The 20,171-nt window shown below is 35.2% G+C and overlaps 2 protein-coding genes across 2 annotated transcripts in view; one reads left to right on the top strand and one right to left on the bottom strand.

Moving 5' to 3' along the window:
• Positions 1 to 15,734, top strand: part of ASPN (asporin) — a 17,570-nt gene extending 1,836 nt beyond the window's left edge. The window contains exons 2-8 of the mRNA XM_009329266.1: positions 3,938 to 4,208; positions 6,109 to 6,221; positions 8,394 to 8,607; positions 8,989 to 9,099; positions 11,470 to 11,563; positions 13,254 to 13,392; positions 14,642 to 15,734. Coding sequence (XP_009327541.1) covers positions 3,962 to 4,208; positions 6,109 to 6,221; positions 8,394 to 8,607; positions 8,989 to 9,099; positions 11,470 to 11,563; positions 13,254 to 13,392; positions 14,642 to 14,839 — 1,116 coding nt within the window. The 5' untranslated portion in view covers positions 3,938 to 3,961 and the 3' untranslated portion in view covers positions 14,840 to 15,734. The remainder of the gene's footprint in view (positions 1 to 3,937; positions 4,209 to 6,108; positions 6,222 to 8,393; positions 8,608 to 8,988; positions 9,100 to 11,469; positions 11,564 to 13,253; positions 13,393 to 14,641) is intronic.
• CENPP (centromere protein P) overlaps positions 1 to 20,171 on the bottom strand; it is a 158,321-nt gene that overhangs the window by 72,486 nt on the left and 65,664 nt on the right. The window lies entirely within an intron of this gene.

The following is a 20,171-nucleotide window of genomic DNA, read 5'->3' as shown; positions in this document are numbered from 1 at the left end:
CTCAAACTCATCTTCAATGTTCCAGTCTGTAAAAATGAGAATGGACAAGGCCAGACTTTGTCCAAGCAACAATCATCTGTCCAGGGTATTATTCAACAGACCACCTGAGCCTCTCTAACAACTCGCATACGTCAAGAATGGCTGTCCCACCTCTTCTCCTTCCCTCTCTTTCCGTTTAACGTTCCGCCCCTCTAAACCAGGCGGTTCCACCCACTCCTTTGTGCTGGCTCTGATACTCAGACTGATTCAGTTTGTTCACCCGGAAAGAATGTGCTGGTTTTTTACTTCTTGCTCACATTAGTTTTATGCTGGTTTAGTGAGTTCAATCAGCTCAGTGAACAGCCTAAGTGGAAGAGCTGGCATGAGAGAACTGAAAGTATGTACCTGGGAGCAGAACCAGCCTCAAGTGGCAGCAGTGAGCCATGAGTACAGCTGTATTCATGAACTGAACTTTCTGAAACAATTAATTAAATATTTCATAAAATTCTCATGATAAAATAATTAAAGTATTTCCAGAAAAATCAATAGGATATTGGACTTTAGGATTTAATTTTCTTTTAATTCTCTTACTCTTGAAGTTTAAGCATGCAGAAAGTTTGTACGAGTTCATTGAGATGAGCTGCAGAGTCAGAGCATTTCTACAGAGACATATCAACATCTATTTACTGGGAAACTCAAAACCTCAGCCAGGAAAAAAAATTTTAAAACCTCCATAATATCCAGTTCTTTGGAATCCATTCTTTGGCAGTTCTTTGGCCAATGCAAACCTAGAGTCAAACTTGATTACCACCCCTAACTACAAAGCCAATTAGCAATAAGGATTTCCTAATGGCAAAATGGGAAGATGAGGCAAGAGCTTTTTCTCTTTCCTAACCAAACCAAACCAACAAACAAACAAATCACAACTCAGGCTTCCTTCTGTAAATGGACTTGTGTTCAAGAGATTTAACTCACAGGATTAATATATTTCATCAATGACATATTTTAACACAACTTTTCTAGAACTGTTTGTGAACAACGTGTGTTTTTCAAGAGTTCAAATTGGCCACTACTCCAATCATAGCCTCAAACTTTTCATAGTTTGAAATCATCATTAGTTTTCTGAATGTCTGAAAGGAAAGATGCAATCCATTTGCTGCAGGTGCAAGTGCGGAAACAGATTTTTAAATTGTTTCATAAGACAACTTTCTAGCACCAGATCCAGAAGAGCATTTCAGGAACATACATGAAAGATTATCTTTTAGGTACAGTAAAACTACATCCAGTGCCTATCACAAATAGAAGTCAGCAGGGACTTAGAAACTAATGTCCCAAGACATAATACATGCTACAACGCATGATATCCTATATGCATAAACTGTACAACAACATTGAATAAAGCACAGAGTGTTTTGTCACTTAATACCTAAGCAGTCAGAGGAAGATCAGCCTGAGGGCCCATCTGTGAAAACCCAGCCATTAAAGCACTTGTCCAAGAATAAGGAGAATTCGGAAGTCTGAAAGGCTTCAAAATCCTCATCTCCTAATTAATGGTATGACTAATTAATGGTATTGAACATTTTGACTGTTTTGCTGAAGCTGAAATACAAGATTGATAGGACCAAATATTCCAAAGGTGTACAGCCAGACAGGACCGCAATTCTCTCCGAAGAAACAAATGTAGGTTCCACATCTTGTTCCCAGCACTGTTTATATTCAAAGACTGTTTCAAGAAAACACATTGTACAGGATTGCAAGTACAACTATAAAATTCTTTCTAGGAGCATTGAAAGAGAATATTATTTTGAACACAAAGGAAAATATATGGGGAAAAATAAATGTGAAGATTCTTTTAAGAGATTGTTAAATCAGTAAAAGATACACACGCTACTCAAATGCGCATGCAACTGGAAGATTACAATAAATATTAAACTTACAGTTACCGTGCTGCATACCTGCAAGATACAAAGTATATTGTGCTTCTGTTTTCAGACATATATTTGGGGGGAAGGAGTCACTTCATTCTTTTCGAAAGGGTGAATTTTATGTAGTCTAAATACTGTTAGCTTTTTTCTTTCTATGCACCCTGAAACATATACAGTTACAGTAGCAGCAATGTATGTAATACACAGCATTTTAATGCTGTTAAGAACCATATAGAAGAAACATCAAAATGACCTTGTATAGAAAAAAGCAATACAAATAAAAACTCAGAATTTTGAATACGCCAAGTCAAGACCCTTGCACAAACCAGTGTACTGCTTTTCCTGTGATTGAGGACCAACGACAAAATGCCTACATAAAGACATTTTTCAGCTATAAACAGATCAGCAAGCACTCAATTAGGTGATCAAACAAGAATTGACATCCGTTTAGTATTTCCCTAAAGAGGTCTATGATAGTCTAAATAGAAACATTTTTATAAACAGGATATGCATAATAAAATTTACAACAGCCCCTCTTGGTTTGCACAGCATACTGCAGGATCCAAATGACTTCCGGAATTGGGCTTCGGAGGCGAACAATGTAGAGCTGAGGGCTGAATTTACAGTCTTCTCTCACAGAGTTGCAAAACATCCTGTGGAAATTCTTACTATCTCTTTTTTCCTTTGTGCCTAGTTTTATAGGAGTATTTGGTCAATAAATTCATCTTTAGAATAAAATCAGAGTATGTAGAAAACATCTAAGGGTTTTGACCTACGGATCATCATTACTCAGGCAACACACTATACTGTAGGACTGGACTCCTCGTTTTTCCCAGTCAGGTGCGGCTAAAAGAAATCTGGTAAAATTAGAACTCAGAGAAGCTGAATGAAATTGAATGAACAGCTGTAATGAGACAGAATCTGCCATATTTTTCTAAAGATAAATCTACTTTTTAGACAAGAAGACAAATCCACTTCGTAACTTGTGTATTCTTCTTAATAACATCAGAAAAAAAATAATTGTAGCTATCTGACATGGGGTTTTGTGCTTTGAAGGTATCCTAACTGATCCAACATCTTTCTGTCTTCCAGACTGAAGGACCTTCGATTACACAAGAAAGATACTTTCAAGTTAAGGGTAATCTAGAAGGCTGATGGGTTTTATGGCGTTAAATTCAAACATGGCGCGTTTTGAGCTCCTTTCAGGGGGCTGCCTAGCTGTCATGTACAGGCCCTAGGACAACAAAGCTAGGTTGAAAAAAAATATTTATTGAAAAAAGATGCACATAGAAGTATTGGTGTCCAGCTTTTTTCTGGATGTAATTTAAGGTACTGATTTCAAATGACACAGATTCATAATCTGCAAGCCCTTGTCAGAGTAAAGAGCCCTCATCAAATAAAAGTCATATACAAATGTGTTTGCATTAAAATACAGAGGTTAACTTCTGTCAATAGCAGTAATATACGAATGACTGGAATTTGGGAAAAGCTCTTGTCAGGACTGAAAACTCTGTCTATTTTTCCAGATCAGAATAAGAAGTGTTTAATTAGAAGTGTTTAGGGAGTATCCTGATGAGTGCATTTTATGTATTGCTAATAAAGAATTTCCTGATTTTCTAGATACAAGCAATGGACATAAGCCCATGTATCCCATTAAAATATATTTTCATTAAGAAGGAATAAAGTAAACCCAATTCCAAGTTCTGGTAAAATTTTCTGCAAAAATTACACTTCAAAGCCTGAAGCAAATGAGGATACTATTTTTTACATTCAACTAAAAAACTTTGTTATGGCATTAATGTCTGATGAATAACGCAAATTTATAATAACATAAATATTATATTTTAAAGAAGATTTTTAATATTCTTCATCCTTCATATACTAATTAAACCTTAATATTCATAACAGACCATTTTTCAGGACCACAGACTGTAGCAGGGAGTGAACTAAATAGTTCAATACCTTTATTTGCTGTTTCACATTCACTGATTCTTGTGTTTGGGGTTTTTTGTTTGTTTACTTTCCTCTTCAAGATTGGCTATCCTGATTAAGAAGATATGAAAGAATACACGCTCCTTCTCTTCTTGGCTTTGTGCTCTGCCAAACCTCTCATTGGTCCTTCATATTTTACACTAAAGAATATGATGCTCCAAGATATGGAAGATGATGATGACGACGACGACAATGACAATTCTCTATTTCCAACCACTGAACCAATTATACCACTAATTCCTTTTGATCTATTCCCAATATGCCCCTTTGGATGCCAGTGCTATGTGAGAGTTGTCCATTGCTCTGACCTAGGTAAGAATGAATTTGTGTGTCTGTTCTCCACTGGACTCTCCTTTGGAGGATTTGCCTTTTAAAAGATGAATTCTACAGCTCCATTAATTGCACACATTCACATATTCCTATACTAGTCATTTTCAAAAGGAGCTTACATTTTTTCAGTTAGGCTTGCAAACCATATCAAATCCATGTCCAGCAACTAATTTGTGTCCAGCACTTTTTACAACATAAATGTTTTCCCAGTTTATGTGCATCAGTTTAGAAAATTAATAAACTGCTATAGCCACCTTCCATTAGCAATGATAGGATAATTGATAACAGCATAGAATGGAAAGGCATTTAGAATATGTAACAAGTAACTCAAACTATTTAACTGAATAGTTAGTTTATCCACTAAGAGAACAATCATAGAATGCAGAAATGCTCATATTTACATTTTAGATTACACTTTCTCCTGTTTCATTTACTTCCATGAAGTTCTATCCAAACACAGGAGCACAAAAGTTTGCTGCATCTTCTGTTTGCATTAGACAAGCTATTAGTCCCCTCTCTCAAAAAAGACTATGGCTAAAGAAGTACTTCGTTCACAATTTTGTAAGCAACAGGTCAAATGACAAGAAAACATAACAAAGGAAAAAGAGGCCATAAATAAACCGTAAGGAAGTTTAATGCGAGCATGTAAGTGGGATACAAACTATTTGCTCAGCTTAACTTCCATTAAAGCGCGCATCACTGGCAACGTTTTAACCAAAGGCAAATCTGCTACTGTCACTGTTGCAGATACATACCAGTTCCTAAATATGAATTCATTATTAATAGTGCCAATTTGAATTAGTGTTCATTGACGTTTTCCCATGATTCAAGGTAATCAAAGGACTATGCTCCTGCCACCTAGCACAGTGACAATGACATTGGTTCTCTTCACAGCTCTGCCACCATCCTAAACTTAATCCTTGACTCCTCATGTCTTAGAAACATTGAGTCAAATATAAATTGCTGGATTTTTTAAAATGTGTCATTATTAAGGAATCAAAATGAACTTTTGCTGACAGCAATAAGCTGTGGTTATTGCATCTGGTTTACAGATTGCAAACCCCTTTAACTTAAGTTCACACATAGAAAAAAAAACTATTAATAGATGTCACCTTTAAATAACTGTAACCTATTAATTCAGGAATAATTGTTAATAAACTGGACCAGCATTTGGCATTTGATGCATCAGCATTTCCACTGAAAAGAAAGTTACTATCCCTTGCTAATCTCTTCTGCTGATGCAGGATCTCAAGATGGCATGAACTGAAGTGTTTTTGTAACAGAACAATTAACTGGATTGGGGAATTTATACAACTGGTAATTAAGTATTGGCAGCTGGAATACCACCTTTTGTCCACATTTCTCAGCCCTGATGTTAAGTGGACAGCTATACAAGCAACCGTGCCAGCACAATGGATAGGGCAAGTGCAGAGGTAGAAAGGAGCATTCAAGCACTGAGCAGAAATCCCTTAAAGCCACTGCAACAGCCCTGTTCCTCAGTACAGAACCACAGCCCCGGATCCTCCGAGGGCTGCTTTCTCCAGGGACTTCAGCAGTTTCCCTGTAGAACCACCTGTGCTCTGAGGCTCCTTATTTCACAGATGCAAAGAATCTGCAATGAGCGTCCCATTCAAGCTTTTCACAGTCAGGGGTAGAAGCAGTTCCTCCTGAAACTATCCACACATTTTTGTCATACATTCTTACATAATTAGTTCCTCTCATTATCAAATATTCCCTTCTAGCCTTTGCTTTATGGCTCTTCATATTTTCTTTCCCATCACAATCAACAACTATCTTCCTGTGTTTCGCTGTTTAGCAGTTAATTTCTTTGGACTTATATAGAGGCACGTAATGTTTCTGTTTATGTCACATACTTAATTAGGTTTGACATCAATACCTCGCAACATCCCACCAGATACTCGTATGATTGACCTTCAAAACAACAAAATTAAAGAGGTCAAGGAAAACGATCTCCAAGGACTCACATCACTTTATGTAAGCTTGCTATTTTCCAAGTTTCAAATCTTATTTAGCAATCGGAAATATTTTGATGCTTTTAAAATACAAATGGTATTTTTTTTTTCTCCAATAGTATCCATAAAAATACAGTCTAACACCTGCATATTTGACTGGTCCCACACAGTAAGAAGCAAATTTCTTTGAGCTGTAAGAACTATGCTACTTTCTACAACATCCAGAAAATGTACCATTTGTATCTCACCAAAAAGATCCTCAAGATTTATTTAGTCCTTAGCATGCGCAGAAACACTCCCTACATTTTAAAGGCTGCAAGAGAAGTGCTCCTTTTTTATCAGCTTAGCTGTAAAATAGCAGAAAGAACTTAAATCTCACAGGAGAATTAGAAGAATATTTTCTAAAGGTATTTTCAAAAGCACACAGCATACAACTAACACATACACCACTGAAACTAATGTTATAAATCCAATTGACCTGAACAGAAAACAGATCAACACTGAATTACTGAAAAGGTCAGGTGCTTTACTACTATTTTTTAACACGCTCAAGTATGCACATACAGACAGGCTTTAAAATAGTATCACTGGCAGCTGATAAATCTAGATATTTACAGTACACAATAATCCCTTTTTATAATGACAGAAAATAAGAGAGTCTCAGAGGCCTGGAAGGGTAGACTAAATCTGTTTTGGAATACTTATTTCCATAAAATGTCACTCTAGATCCAGTACCAATGAATATTGACAATTTTAAAATTTTCATTGTAAAAATGACAAATCTGTTCCACAAGTTATCGCAAATTAATGACATTCTATTCCACATTAAAAAGACATGAAAAAGACATTAAAACAATGTAAAACAAATCCTTTTCAGTCATATTTGGTATCTGAGCAAAACCTGAAAATTTACCTGATCTGGGTGTTTATGAATGAGCTTGTTAATTATTATGGATTAAGCCAGGATAGAAAAATTAGGAACCACACAAATTAATTGCCTGCAACAGTGTTTCCAATTCCTCTTAAGTGTCTCATGTCTGGGTACAGAATGCTTATACCAGCAAATTAGGGATAAACACACTAACTGTGGTTTATATTCAGCACAAAAGATCTTGCAGAAACTAACCTCCAGTGACTGAGAAAGTCACTGGAATACATCAGCAACCACCACATTATATATTAGAGTAACCACTTAATTACGTGATAACTGAAAACTCTGAGCTGCTTTGATTTTTCTCGTCATTTAATTTGTGGCAAGGCCTAACAAAATTTTTACTGAAAGCAAAGTTTACTTTGTACAACTTGTCTGAGTACTAATCTATTTAGCAAAGGCACAGATGGCAACTTGGATTAGGAAGGAGCATTTCCTGTTTATTTCCTTAAGCTATCCCCATTTTTTCTGGGAAACAAAGATTCATTCTGTTTTGCTCTACTTCCGCCACCCCCCCAATTCCAGAGAGCAGATGACTTACCAATGGCTCGAAGAGGTAAAAAAGGAACAAAAATGAATAGTCTAGATATGGAAATGCAGAGATGTGATTTGACAAGCAAAATAATTTCAAATAACTCATATTTTGTAGTAACTCATTACAAGTTCTCTGATAACACATAGTAACCAAGAACAAAAAACTGTCCCAAAAAAAGGACTAGTGTACTGTACAGTCAAGAGAGAGACTTAAATTCACAGGAGTTGAAAAATTATGGCAAATAAAATATATATTCATGTCTGTATATCAGTTGTATACAGACATTAACTTCTAAGAAATTCAGATTAAATCTTTTATTTTGCAGCATTATGCTGAAATAAAAGATGAAATTCTGAGTTTTGAGAATTTGTCTGCATTCAGGAACAACAACAAGCAAAAGAATATAACCCCCATACAATCCCACAAAATATATGAAGACAAACATTGTTTTGCCAATTTTTCTCATTATCACCAGCACCTTGTCAGCTCTGACTAGTTTTTTTCTACCTTCTAGCTGATGCTCCAGCTTCCAGGTTCTTTTTTGCTTTTCATAATTGAGTAAAATACCCAAAGTCCATACAAAGTGTCAAAGTTTGGTATGATGGAAAAATAAAATATTTTAAATACTTATTGTTAAATTATATATCAAATTCATTACTTAAAATTCATAATCATAACATTCCTGTCTAGAGACATTTTCTTTGTATTGCTCTTCCCGTATTTCATAGGCACTGGCTTTGAACAACAATAAAATATCCAAGATCCATCCAAAAGCCTTTCAACCAACAAAGAAGTTACGACGACTATATTTGTCCCATAACCAGCTAACTGAGATTCCAACAAATCTACCAAAAACTTTAGCAGAGCTCAGAATTCATGCTAATAAGGTTAAGAAAATCCACAAGGACGTATTTAAAGGAATGAAGTCTCTACATGTTTTAGGTAAGTCCAATTAAGTAGAAGAGAAAACGTCTTTATCAAGAATGTAACATACTATATACAATTTTCATTCAAACATTTCCCCAATGTGCAATTTCCTCTTAAAGAAATATCCATGCTGTGGAAACTATCTTTCACAATTTAATTTCTGTGTGAAGTTGCTACATAGGTCGATTTTCTGGTAACCCTGCAAGCCAAGTTAGAGAGCCTTTATTCACTGGAAGCTGTGACTTCCACCACTCAGAATAGGTAATCAAAGCTAAACATTAATTAATGCTTAGGACATCAGAAGTCATAAATAAAATGAAATCAGCTGTTTATAACTTATTCTAACATACACAAAATTCCTATGCCATAAATACTCTTTTTTTTTCCCTTGGACAGAAATGAGTGCAAATCCTCTTAACAATGACGGAATAGAGCCAGGGGCTTTTGAAGGAGTAAATATCTATCATATAAGAATTGCAGAAGCTAAATTAACTTCAATTCCTAAAGGTATGCTTTGTTTTACCTTTTCTATTTTACCTATGCCGGTATACTCCTAAATAAAATGCTTTAACATCTATATGATTATTAAAATGTTCATAAACTCTGTTTTGTATTGTTCATTACCACCAAACCACCTCCTACCTTTTTTTTTTTTTTTGTATTTAGTATCCAATTCTACATCTCAAAAGCATGCGTGCATGTGCACACACACTCGCTCTCCAGCCCCCTCTCCTGCCTTCTCCCTGTCAGGCAGCCCACTCCTCTCAGAGCCATCCAGAGACTCTTCTCAGGAGAAACAATGTGAAGGAAATGATAATAAGATGTCACTTCACATCTTTCACATCAGCCTCTCAAAAATCCTTACAAGGAAAGGATAAACCCCCTGATATTTGAGCTGGGTCATAAGGGATACAGAATTCCCACTTCCTTTATGCATTTAAAATGAAACCTCAAAATTTCTAACTTTAATTTTGAATGTTTCAAGCAGCTCTGTAGCTCAAATATGCTCTGCAATATAACCACCTTAATGCAAACCCAATACAGCATTTTATACATCTTTTGATGGGGTTTTGCTAAATGAAATTTAATGTTAACATTTTAATTAAATTCAACATAACATACTACAAAATTAAATCACTCCTTCGTATAGAACAATTAACTTGTGATTTGGAGGTAGCAATAAATTAAAACACTAACTTTACAAATCACTGACCTCCACTCACAAAAAAGTAGCATGAAGGAACTCGGTACAACACTCTACCTGCATCTTCTATAGGTCAACATAGTATTTAACCAAATTCTCATCATTTTCAACTGCTCAAAACTACTAGCTAAGAGAAAAAGGGAGGAAACAAAGCATAATACCATATGTTGTATCATTCATTAACTTACAGGGAAACTAAATGTTGGCCCCAAGATATTTATTTCTGGATCATTCAGATAAAGAAATTGATTCTTATTAAATTTAATCTCTTCTTGTAGACAGATATATATGCAAAAGCATCCCTGTAGAAGAGAACACTAAAAAAACCTCCAACAACAAACAAAACCAACTCACCCCAATTGTTCAGGTAATTTTAAGATCAGAAACTATATGGCTGCCTATGGTAACACTCCCCAACACAAAAAAAGACATTCTTCTAGCAACATCATCATACAATCTCCTGACACTTAGCACAAAAAAAGGTACATAAAATGATTCAGATTTTGTCCGTTATAGAGAAATCTCCTATAAGGAAACACAGCATGAGGTCCAATATGTGGTGTCAAATAAACAGATGATAAACAAACAGGATTTCATAGTGAACACATTCTACACAAATGGAAACTAAGTTTGTAGATCCTTCTATCTGCAAATGTTATAATGAGACAAAAAGATTGAAAAACATAACTTACAAAATGCGCTTAAAATCTAAAAGGGACAGATGGGAAGTCTTCCCTCTTAATACTGTAACTCAGACACAAGCAGCACCCAGCGGAATTGTAAACCGGAAAAAAGCCCAAACAAACAAACACCAAAGCATGTCAACTGGCATAAAGACAGACTGTAAAGCATACCACTTTTCTTCAGTATTGTAATGCTACAACAAACAGCAATGGGAACAGTGCTCTCCTAAGCCATATTAGTAACAGAAATGTGGTTTGTCTTGCTTGGTGTCAGGGTGCCATCTAGACAGATGCTAGTAAAACTGAACATAAGATCGGCAGAGATTCAAACTTGTGACTATCTTTGTCTGCCTTCACTAAAAGGATATTGTAAAAAAGACTCTCCAACTCCTGGTCGATTCACTGACAGTTCTGAATTGGGACTATTTGGTACCACATGAGAAAACATTCTGCGTACCGGCATGGGAAAGAGCATACCAAGTAGAGAATTCTCAAAGCTTTCCTCCCAGATCACATCTTAGGAGCTATAATAGCGCAATTGTTACATCGTGTGGAACATACCTACAAAACACTGTCACGGGTTCCACAGGAGTAGGATTTTGACTACCAACTGTTCGATAATTGCACACAACATACAATTTACATCTTTCACAGGTTAACCAAAAGTACATGAAAGCCGTTATAAAGAAAGCTAGCAAAATCATACCAAACTTTGGAACTCTGAAATCTTAACATTAGCATATGCACTTTCACATCTTTTTTTTTTTTAAGTTACTATTTTAAACCAAATTATGTTGATGACTTTAAAAAAAAAAAAAAGTAACATACATGTATCTAATACCCATTTCTTTGATGCAGAACCCCCCCACCCCCCCAGATTCTTCACCCAATCCTAAACACAAAGGAAAGAAGCTGTTTGGAACATAATAAATATTCCAACAAAAATAAGTTGGCCTATTTTTCTCATGCTGTGCATTTGCTTTTCATCAGAATTGCCCTCCAGTCTACTAGAACTTCATTTAGATGACAATAAGATCACAGCAATCGAAGTTGAAGATTTTAACCGGTATAAAGATCTTCAAAGGTAAAATTCCCATGCAGAATGCTTTTATTCGGTAAAAGGTCAGACCTGGCAGGATCTCTTATTTGATAGTTCTCTTGTTAATGGGAGAAAAGAGAACTAAAAATTTTAAGTGTTTTAGTAAGAACTGCTGTAAATAAGACCAAACTTAAAACCAAACCAAAACAAACATTAGCCTTGTTATTACATGTCTTGCCTACAGTTCACAATAGAAGTGTATATTAAGAACAGCATCTGATTACAAAATGTAATCATCATAAATTCTTACCTCATGGCACCTGGGTGTTGTGTAATATAGCATCACTTTTATATAATATCTCTTAATGTGCTACTAGTAACATGCCTCAATTAAGCATTGCACGTATTTCTCATACTCAGAATATATGAACCTTTGTGGTCACATTATTTATCTACAGTATTCAGTATTTTTCTCTAGTCTGTTCCCTATCAGGCCCAGGCATTTTCACTCTCCTTGGTCACTCATCTCACAAATCACCTCCCAAAATGAGGTATACAGCAACACCAACTGATTTTTATTTTAGGAACAGAATGCCTTTCTTGCAACTAAATTTATAGGATTTAAGAGTCATAATAGCTTTTTAATTCCAGAGAAGGCCTAAGTGTGCTGGAAGGAGACACTCCACACACATCCCAAAGAAAAATATAAAAGGATGGCAGGAAAAGGGAAATTTAAGTCTTGTTTATACAAACACATGGGAAAACTGGTAAATGGTAAGAGAAGATAAATTCACCTCCTGAAAACTAGCCTGAGAGAATTACAGTAGCTGGCAAAGGAAACAACTTGATAACTGTTTCCAAATGTGATGTGGTTTAAGAAAAAGAAAAAAAATGCATGTTTCTGAGGAATGTATCACTGATGTAGGACAAAATAAGGAAGTTCTTTCTGCAAAGCTCAGTTAAGTACTCTGAAAATACAGCTGAGCAGCACTGAACTTTGGATTTGGTAATTGAAACTACTATCAAAGAGGAACTACTGAACTGCGTTTAGATACTAACTTCAGTTTCTGAAGAAATGAAGAAAGAAAGGAGAAAAAAGGGATTGCAGGATGCATGGAAAGAGCAATTCCAAACTGACCTGTGCCTTCACCTTCTGAATCATCTTCCAAGCAATGCAGGCTGAAGTCTTATAGCAAAAAAATCTAACTAAGGCCTCAATTAAGGAAAATGTGGAAGTAGGAAAAAGGTAGTCCTGCTAATTTTTAAAATATAATGTTTTTGACTAAGTTTTATATATATATATAACTGTTTCTTTACAAGACTTGCACTTCTTTGGCTATTTATTAGAACAACACTTTTTATTACTGTGGGTATACTTTGTAGCTATACTACTTGATAAAAAGGCATGATTTATTCACAAGCAGATTGGTTGATGTTCATCATTAACTCTTGCCACTAAAAGTGAAAAACCTGCATGCAAAACTGGACAATTGCTCACATCAGGCTAGCTGCTGTCCTTTAAGTGGAGATTAAATTAAGAAGAAAAAATATTTGTTAGATCAATGGTGGGGTTTTTTTCTATCAGAGGTAAGATTTCATCATCTTTCCCCCGTTCTTTTCTTCCCTCATGTCTACTCCTGTGTATTTCAATCTTTAAGAAAGAAAAAGTATGCTCTTCAATGCTGTTGTGAATCTCAATTATTCTTTAATTAAATGTTCCTTGTACTATTTCTAGGCTAGGCCTTGGGAATAATAAAATCAAAGATGTGGAAAATGGAAGTTTTGCCAACATACCAAGTATACGTGAAATCCATCTTGAAAAAAATAAGCTCAAGAAAGTTCCTCCTGGATTACCTGAACTGAAATATCTGCAGGTCATATATTAAACTTAATAGAACCCTCTGGTAGTTACAAGTTGTTTGACTTTCACACTGCCATACTGATTAGGACATAATTGAAAAGCATCATTAACTGTCACATATATTTTGACATGACTCATACTAGGAAAACCTGAAATCATATATGTAGTTAAAGAAATAAACAAGATCAAATAGCAGGAACACTTCCTTGAAAGAAAAGGAAAACATCACGCTACACCCAGAAAATGTTTTCAGAAAGTTTGTTACAGATTTATTATAGTTTCCGTATTAGCAAGCCAGAGTGGAAATTTTTCCATTTCCACGCTGAAAAGCCTTAAATCCAAAAAAAATTATTTATGAGGCTGAAATGATAAGATTTTAAAATTTGTATTTAGAACTAGATACATTCTGCAATAAAATGTTTTCAAAACACACTTATTTCCTGAATTCTGGAATAGCAATTAAAATCAAGTACGTTTTATAAGATGACATATACTTAGGACACAGAGCAGAACAAAGCATGGGGAAACATGAAGAAATGCACATATGACAGAGCACATGATAAGCTATTTGGTAAAAACTTTTACCTCTGAACGTCATTTCTTTCCACTTTCCATTTCACTTCCAATTAAAGGAAAATATTTTGAGATAGAGTTTTATATATAATATATATATATTTAAAAAAAAACAAAGCCCAAACATCAAATTACAATGTAATGTAAAATTAGATATACAAACAAAAGAATTCTTTTGTCAATGTACATTATTATACTTAAATTCTAAACTCTATCACAAGCCCTTTTTTTTTTTTACTAATTTAAGCCACATCAGCATTAGACTTACCTCTTCCTGTAACCATACCAACAAATCTCTTCTAATATCAACTTTTCTAGAGACTACTTTTTTAAATTTATTAAATCACTGAAAAATTGCATTATGGGAGAATATAACACTGCATCATTATAATTACTACTATAAGAGAATACAAAACTGCAGTTTAGGAGAATGTTCCATGAGAAGAGTGTCAAATTATTCTGACAACACACTGATAAAATACCATGTAACTTTTTTTTGTGGGAGACACTGTGGCAGGAGGGAGACATTTTTTAAAGATTTAAAACAACTTTTTAATTCCTATTATTATTAAGGTCTGCATCCAACTGATCTTATAGCAAACCTCAGTTGCCTATATGCCAATGAATGTTTAGCTATTTTTCCCATTTACACACTAACTATTATATTTTACTATTTCTTATTGCTGCAGGTAGTCTTCCTTCATTCTAATCATATTGCAAAATTGGGAGTGAATGATTTCTGCCCAACAGGAAGAAGAAAGAAGAAAGCATTATACAGCGGCATAAGCCTCTTCAATAATCCCGTGAAGTACTGGGAGGTTCAGCCTTCAACTTTCCGTTGCATTTTAGCCAGAAACAGTGTGCAACTTGGAAATTTCCTCAAGTGATATCCAAGTTGGTCATTTCAAAAAGCAACTTGTCCAAATCAGTTCTACAATACTTGAAAAGAGTGTAAAATCGGCATTTTTCTGCAATTTAACCAGTTTACAAAGTATTTACTATTTCAGAGATAATTAATTAGAAACAGTATGTTAGTAGGATCCATTGTATTGTTTGACAATGTTCAACCTACATTTAAATAATTTAAACAAAAGCCTTTATATCTTACGGAAGGACTCTTGGAAGTGGAACTGGAAACTGTATTTGATGTTTCCTATTATAGATGATAAACTCTTTACTTAAATCACATAGTTTTAACATATTCTTTCTTTCAAATAAATTCTAAAAATCAAGTGGAAGTGACTTTTTCCATAGTAAGGACCTTTTCCTTTGCCAAAAAGTGTTGTAAGAAAAGTTGCAAAAAAAATTATCAGACTTCAAGGACAACTTCTTGTGCCATTTTTGATAACCAGCAAAGATGCAATAAAAAGGTATGGTACTGTGAGGTCTTTTGTCTCGAAACTAGAACATACTTTTATAATCTATTAAGTAAGATGAAGGCGGGTTTCATATCGAGAACTAACACGCAGAAAACCTTTAAAAGTTTTTGGTATTTTTTCTTGCAACTTTAAGAGGGAAATGTCCTTCGATGTTTTGCTATCAATATAACTTGATACGCTCTGAACATTAAGAAGTAGGATTCAATCTTTATCATAAGCTTCAAGCTTAATAGGAATGATTATTAAACTCCCTTTAGGCCAGCACAAACATTTTCTTTTATCTATAACAATTGTAATCATGTTTTTCATTTAATTTTTTCCTCTTTTATATTTTGACATCACACGGGTTAAGAATCCCTCATTAATCTAAGTACCTTAAAATTGCTGAATGCAAGCAGATAGCTGGAACTCAGCTGCCCTGACTTCTTACGTAGGTCAGCGCATAGAATTCTCAATACTGACAGTACTGTATAAAATGGTTATTTTCTATCTATTTAGTGTATATTTGCTATTGGGATTCAAAATAAATTAAATAAACTTAAAGAATACTTGCATTTGTATACTTGATTACATGAAAGATCATGTCAAAACATTCAGAGAGATTATAACCAAACACCTCCTGAGTCTTCTCTAGATATTTTCTCTGTTATTCCTTTTTCCAAATCCACATACCTTGCAGGTCATTTATCACTGTTGTTCTTCACAAAGTTAAAAATTCAACACTTTATTTGAAGCAGCTATGGGAAATAACACAGACTAGTAGTGGAAGAAAAATACTACATAGAAATCAAGCAATTCCCAATCTCTCACCCTTTCTACCACCTCCCTAAGTACACTAAGCAATAAGCATCAAGTCTAACATCTGATTTTTTTCATCTGCTTGGTCTCTTTGTATTTAATATTTTGTTAGCACCACTATGCTGTTGAGTCCCAAAACCACATGGGGAGAGGAGGGAGAGTGGGCCAGGATAGGCTTTTACTGAAGAACAGTTTTTGCAAACAGAAATTCTGTAAAACACTTCAAGGCAATATAAAAACAAAACACTAAACAAAACACAAAACCCAAAACAAATCTGCAGATCACCAAGCATCTTTCTACTCCTGGCTTCTGAAGATGTTTCTAAGGAGTGCATTTCCTAGCAAATAACATGGGGAAAGCAGTTATCAGTACTGAAAATAGTAGTTAATGAGTATATTCTTCATCAGTTGGTCTAGTTTGTATCATGGACTTCTTTAGCCATAGCTATGTCATCATGCATGAAGAGCTATGATTGCTAAACTTAAACCGAAGTTAGAAGACAAGCCTGACATATATATAGAAAAAAAGACAATACTTCAGTAGATTTTTCCACTAGGGAATTAGTTACCACACTCACAGGAAAGACAAGACCTATTGATGTACAGTTCATACAGGGAATGCATACCAGCTTTTACTGGAACTGCATTCCCAGCGAAGGCACAGTCTGAGCCTCTCTCTATGTTGCACTTTAAATAAATCCAACGGTAACAAATCTGACAAGGCTACAGAGGGAAACAGCCAACTCTGTAAGATTTATATGGAGCAGTGAAGAACGTTGAAAAGAGTAAGGGCAGAAATAAGTAACTGAGAATGAAACAGCATAGTAACATAAAGAATAACACACCACACAGGCTAGTGATTTACCCTGGAGTAAGTCATCATCACACAAAATCTTTACATTCATACTCAAGCAGGAGCACCTACTACTTCATGGTAACAGTCCAAGAGCACATTCATGCCCTCCGGGAAATACCAACCTTCTCTTAATGATAGGCTACCCTGCCTTATACTACCATAAGCAGCTCATAACCCCATACCAGAAAAAGAAAGCATTGTCAATAACAACTAACTGTCCAAGAAGAAAGTGAAGATTTGAAATAAATGCCCTTTCTTATCTGGTAACAGCTAAAAAGCTGAAGTCCTTAATGTTCCACAAAAGGTTCACTGCTTATAAAGTTTACTATTGAAAAGAGAGAGGAAAGGCAAATAAAGGATGAGGGAGGAAAATTTGTAGATAACCGGAGGGTAATCAAGAGCCAAAAAAGATTTGAGGGACTTCCAGTGGAAAGGGTGGTCAAGTAGCAATGTAACAGCAAAAAGAAGTTCAATCTTAAAGAAGGTTAAGAATGAAAAATGGAAGCAAAATTTGCAAATCTCTCATCTACTTTGTAGAACACTAAGTTAACAGTTTTCACCTCGAGTAAGTGGGGTAAAAGTGGACTTCAATCAAATCTTCAGTTGAAAGCACAACAAAGAGCAAGTACGATGCTAGTAAAAGGAATAGAATCGATAACAGAAAAATCATTACATTTATATGAATCACTGGTTTAACATGCTATACTAGTTATACCAATTCAGCAATGACAACACAAATAGAAAAGCTGATTTAAACTCTGCAGCTTAACTGAAAGAATAAACTCACAGTGTAATACAATACATTATTCTACACTAATTTAGTGGTAAGGATTAAAAGGAAACATAACAGAGAAAGCACACAACTCCTTATCTAATCAAAGCTTTTGCAATGGACAACAGGAACGCTGCATCTGCCAAGACTCAGACATTTAAGATGATGGACTAAGGTCTGAACAGCTGTCGAACAACTTCTGCTTCCTTCCGTTAGGCTACACCTCTCTACCCCAAAGCAGGCCAATTCAACCAACCCACTGCTAATAAACCTACTCAGCAGCAAGGAGGTCTTGGAAGCAATTACCTATATTCTCAGTAAATTTTAATACCTGCATTTTGCATAAGATTTCCAAACATAACAAAGGCCCACAGGTGAGTAGGTTGCCACATGAAAAAATAAAATCCCTCTTGCTTTTGTTCAAACTGCCTGCATTTCTATGACTAATCACCAGGCACAGGTAAGAAAAATGGCCACTGGGCTTTTTCGTCTCCTAAGGCAAGGAGTTTTGGCTGAGGCTGGTTAATGATCCTAACACAGACTCCAGAAAGTGTACTCAGTCTTGGAACTCACCTGAAACTTTTTTTGGGGCGTGGCTTTAGCAGAGGAGTCCTAGTCCCTAGAACGCATGGTTAATACTTTCTAATCCTAAGAATTCTTTACAGGTGGTCTCGTAAGAGTTTCACGAAATTTTACATCCACTGTTGAAGTCAATATAATGGAAAAGCTTTGTAAAAATGTAGCAGAGTCCTAAGAGGTAGAAGGCTATATAGTCTTGATCTTATCCTTCCAAAGCCTTAAAAACTCTCTTGCCCTCTCACACTTTCCTCTTTGTCATGCATTCAGACTGAGAAAGTCTTTCTACAGTCAGCATCCGTGGGTACACGTAACATTCATAGAAGAAACTGCAAAACTATTTTGAAGATACTACCTCCACTCTCACACTTAATAAATAATCTCTAAAGGATTTTATCAACTGCTTAGCTTTTCATCATCTTCAAGGCAAATTCAGCTAGCTTTGAAGTTTAAAAAACTTTATCTGTGACAAACTACATTGGCAATTTTGCATTAAGGCAGCTAAGAATCAAATGGTTCATTCTGTCTCCTGTAAGAGTTATTTTTAGAGAAAAGAGTAATTTCCTATATCGTGTCACATACATCCATAGAATGTCTGTCACCTATGAGAAAAAAATATGTTAAACGACCCTCCACCATTTTCAGATATCATTCTTTAGCTAGCATTTGTGGGTATTAATAACTAATAATTTACATACCTTGAATCTTTGGCATACTTTAACAGAAACCCAAGTGGATGTCACAATGACATATAGACATTACAATATAAAATGCACCTTACACAGTTGCAGCAATGATTTCTGAATAGGGACAGCAATGAAATTCACAGAATAATAGCTAACTAATGATAACATGAACACTGGTGTTCAACAGTCTTTCCACAGAACAAGGCAGTTCAGTATCAGCAAATGGGGAGAAAAACTGTCAAGAAATCAACTCCACCTTTACATTCTCCACAGATGTTATGGAAAAAGGAAAGAGGGAGAAAGAGATTTGATACAAATCCTTCTAAGAGTCTTCTCTTACTACTTATTCCTTGTACAAGCAACAACATTCCTCTAATAAAAAAAAATAGTATTTATTATGTCTAAGCTTTCCAAACTTTAATGGGCTTCTCTCTTCTGAAAATCTGTCAGGTCCCTACAAGAAGACAATTAACAAATTTCACCAGAGGATGGCAGCCTATTGTTACCAATAGAAGGAAAAGGAATTCTAAAGAATAGATAACAAATACTGTTATTGCACAGTAATAGCTCAGTAAACTTCACAAATACTGATAAGGCAGAGTAGCTTATCTGAGTACTAAAGTACTATTTGAATACTTCTAAAGATTGAGTTCTATGTCGTGCTCTACACCATTAAGTTGCCAAAGGATGAAATAACCTCATCTTTGAGTCTTCTCCCTGCCTTTCCCCAATATCAACCTATGTAATGCAGTACTTTAAAACACAGCAATACAAAGAATAATACAGAAGTTACACAGCATTAGTAGACAAATAACAACAAAATAAGACACTGAAAGTTTAAAGAATATAAGATACTATCAAATCATGATTTTAACGTGCACCATCAGCTACAGCAAGTGCATACCATGTAATCAAAACATATATTCAATAAAACAGGATTTCTTTCACATCCATATTGAAAAGCCAAAAAAACAAAAACAAAATTTTGAAACGTCAAACCACTTCAGTTTGAGACACAAGTTTGTTCCGCAAGCAAGATGCCTAATGAAGACCAGTTTGGTAAGGATACCTACGCCATGCAACCCTGAACCTCCCATCACAAAATCCCATTCCACCTCATATCCTTAATGATATTAGTCTCAATGCAGTATC

Source organism: Pygoscelis adeliae, unplaced genomic scaffold (genome assembly GCF_000699105.1).
Source record: "Pygoscelis adeliae isolate BGI_AS28 unplaced genomic scaffold, ASM69910v1 Scaffold277, whole genome shotgun sequence".
Classification (NCBI taxonomy): domain Eukaryota; kingdom Metazoa; phylum Chordata; class Aves; order Sphenisciformes; family Spheniscidae; genus Pygoscelis; species Pygoscelis adeliae.
Note: the sequence above shows the minus strand (reverse complement) of the source record. Positions and strands in the feature narration are given on the sequence as shown.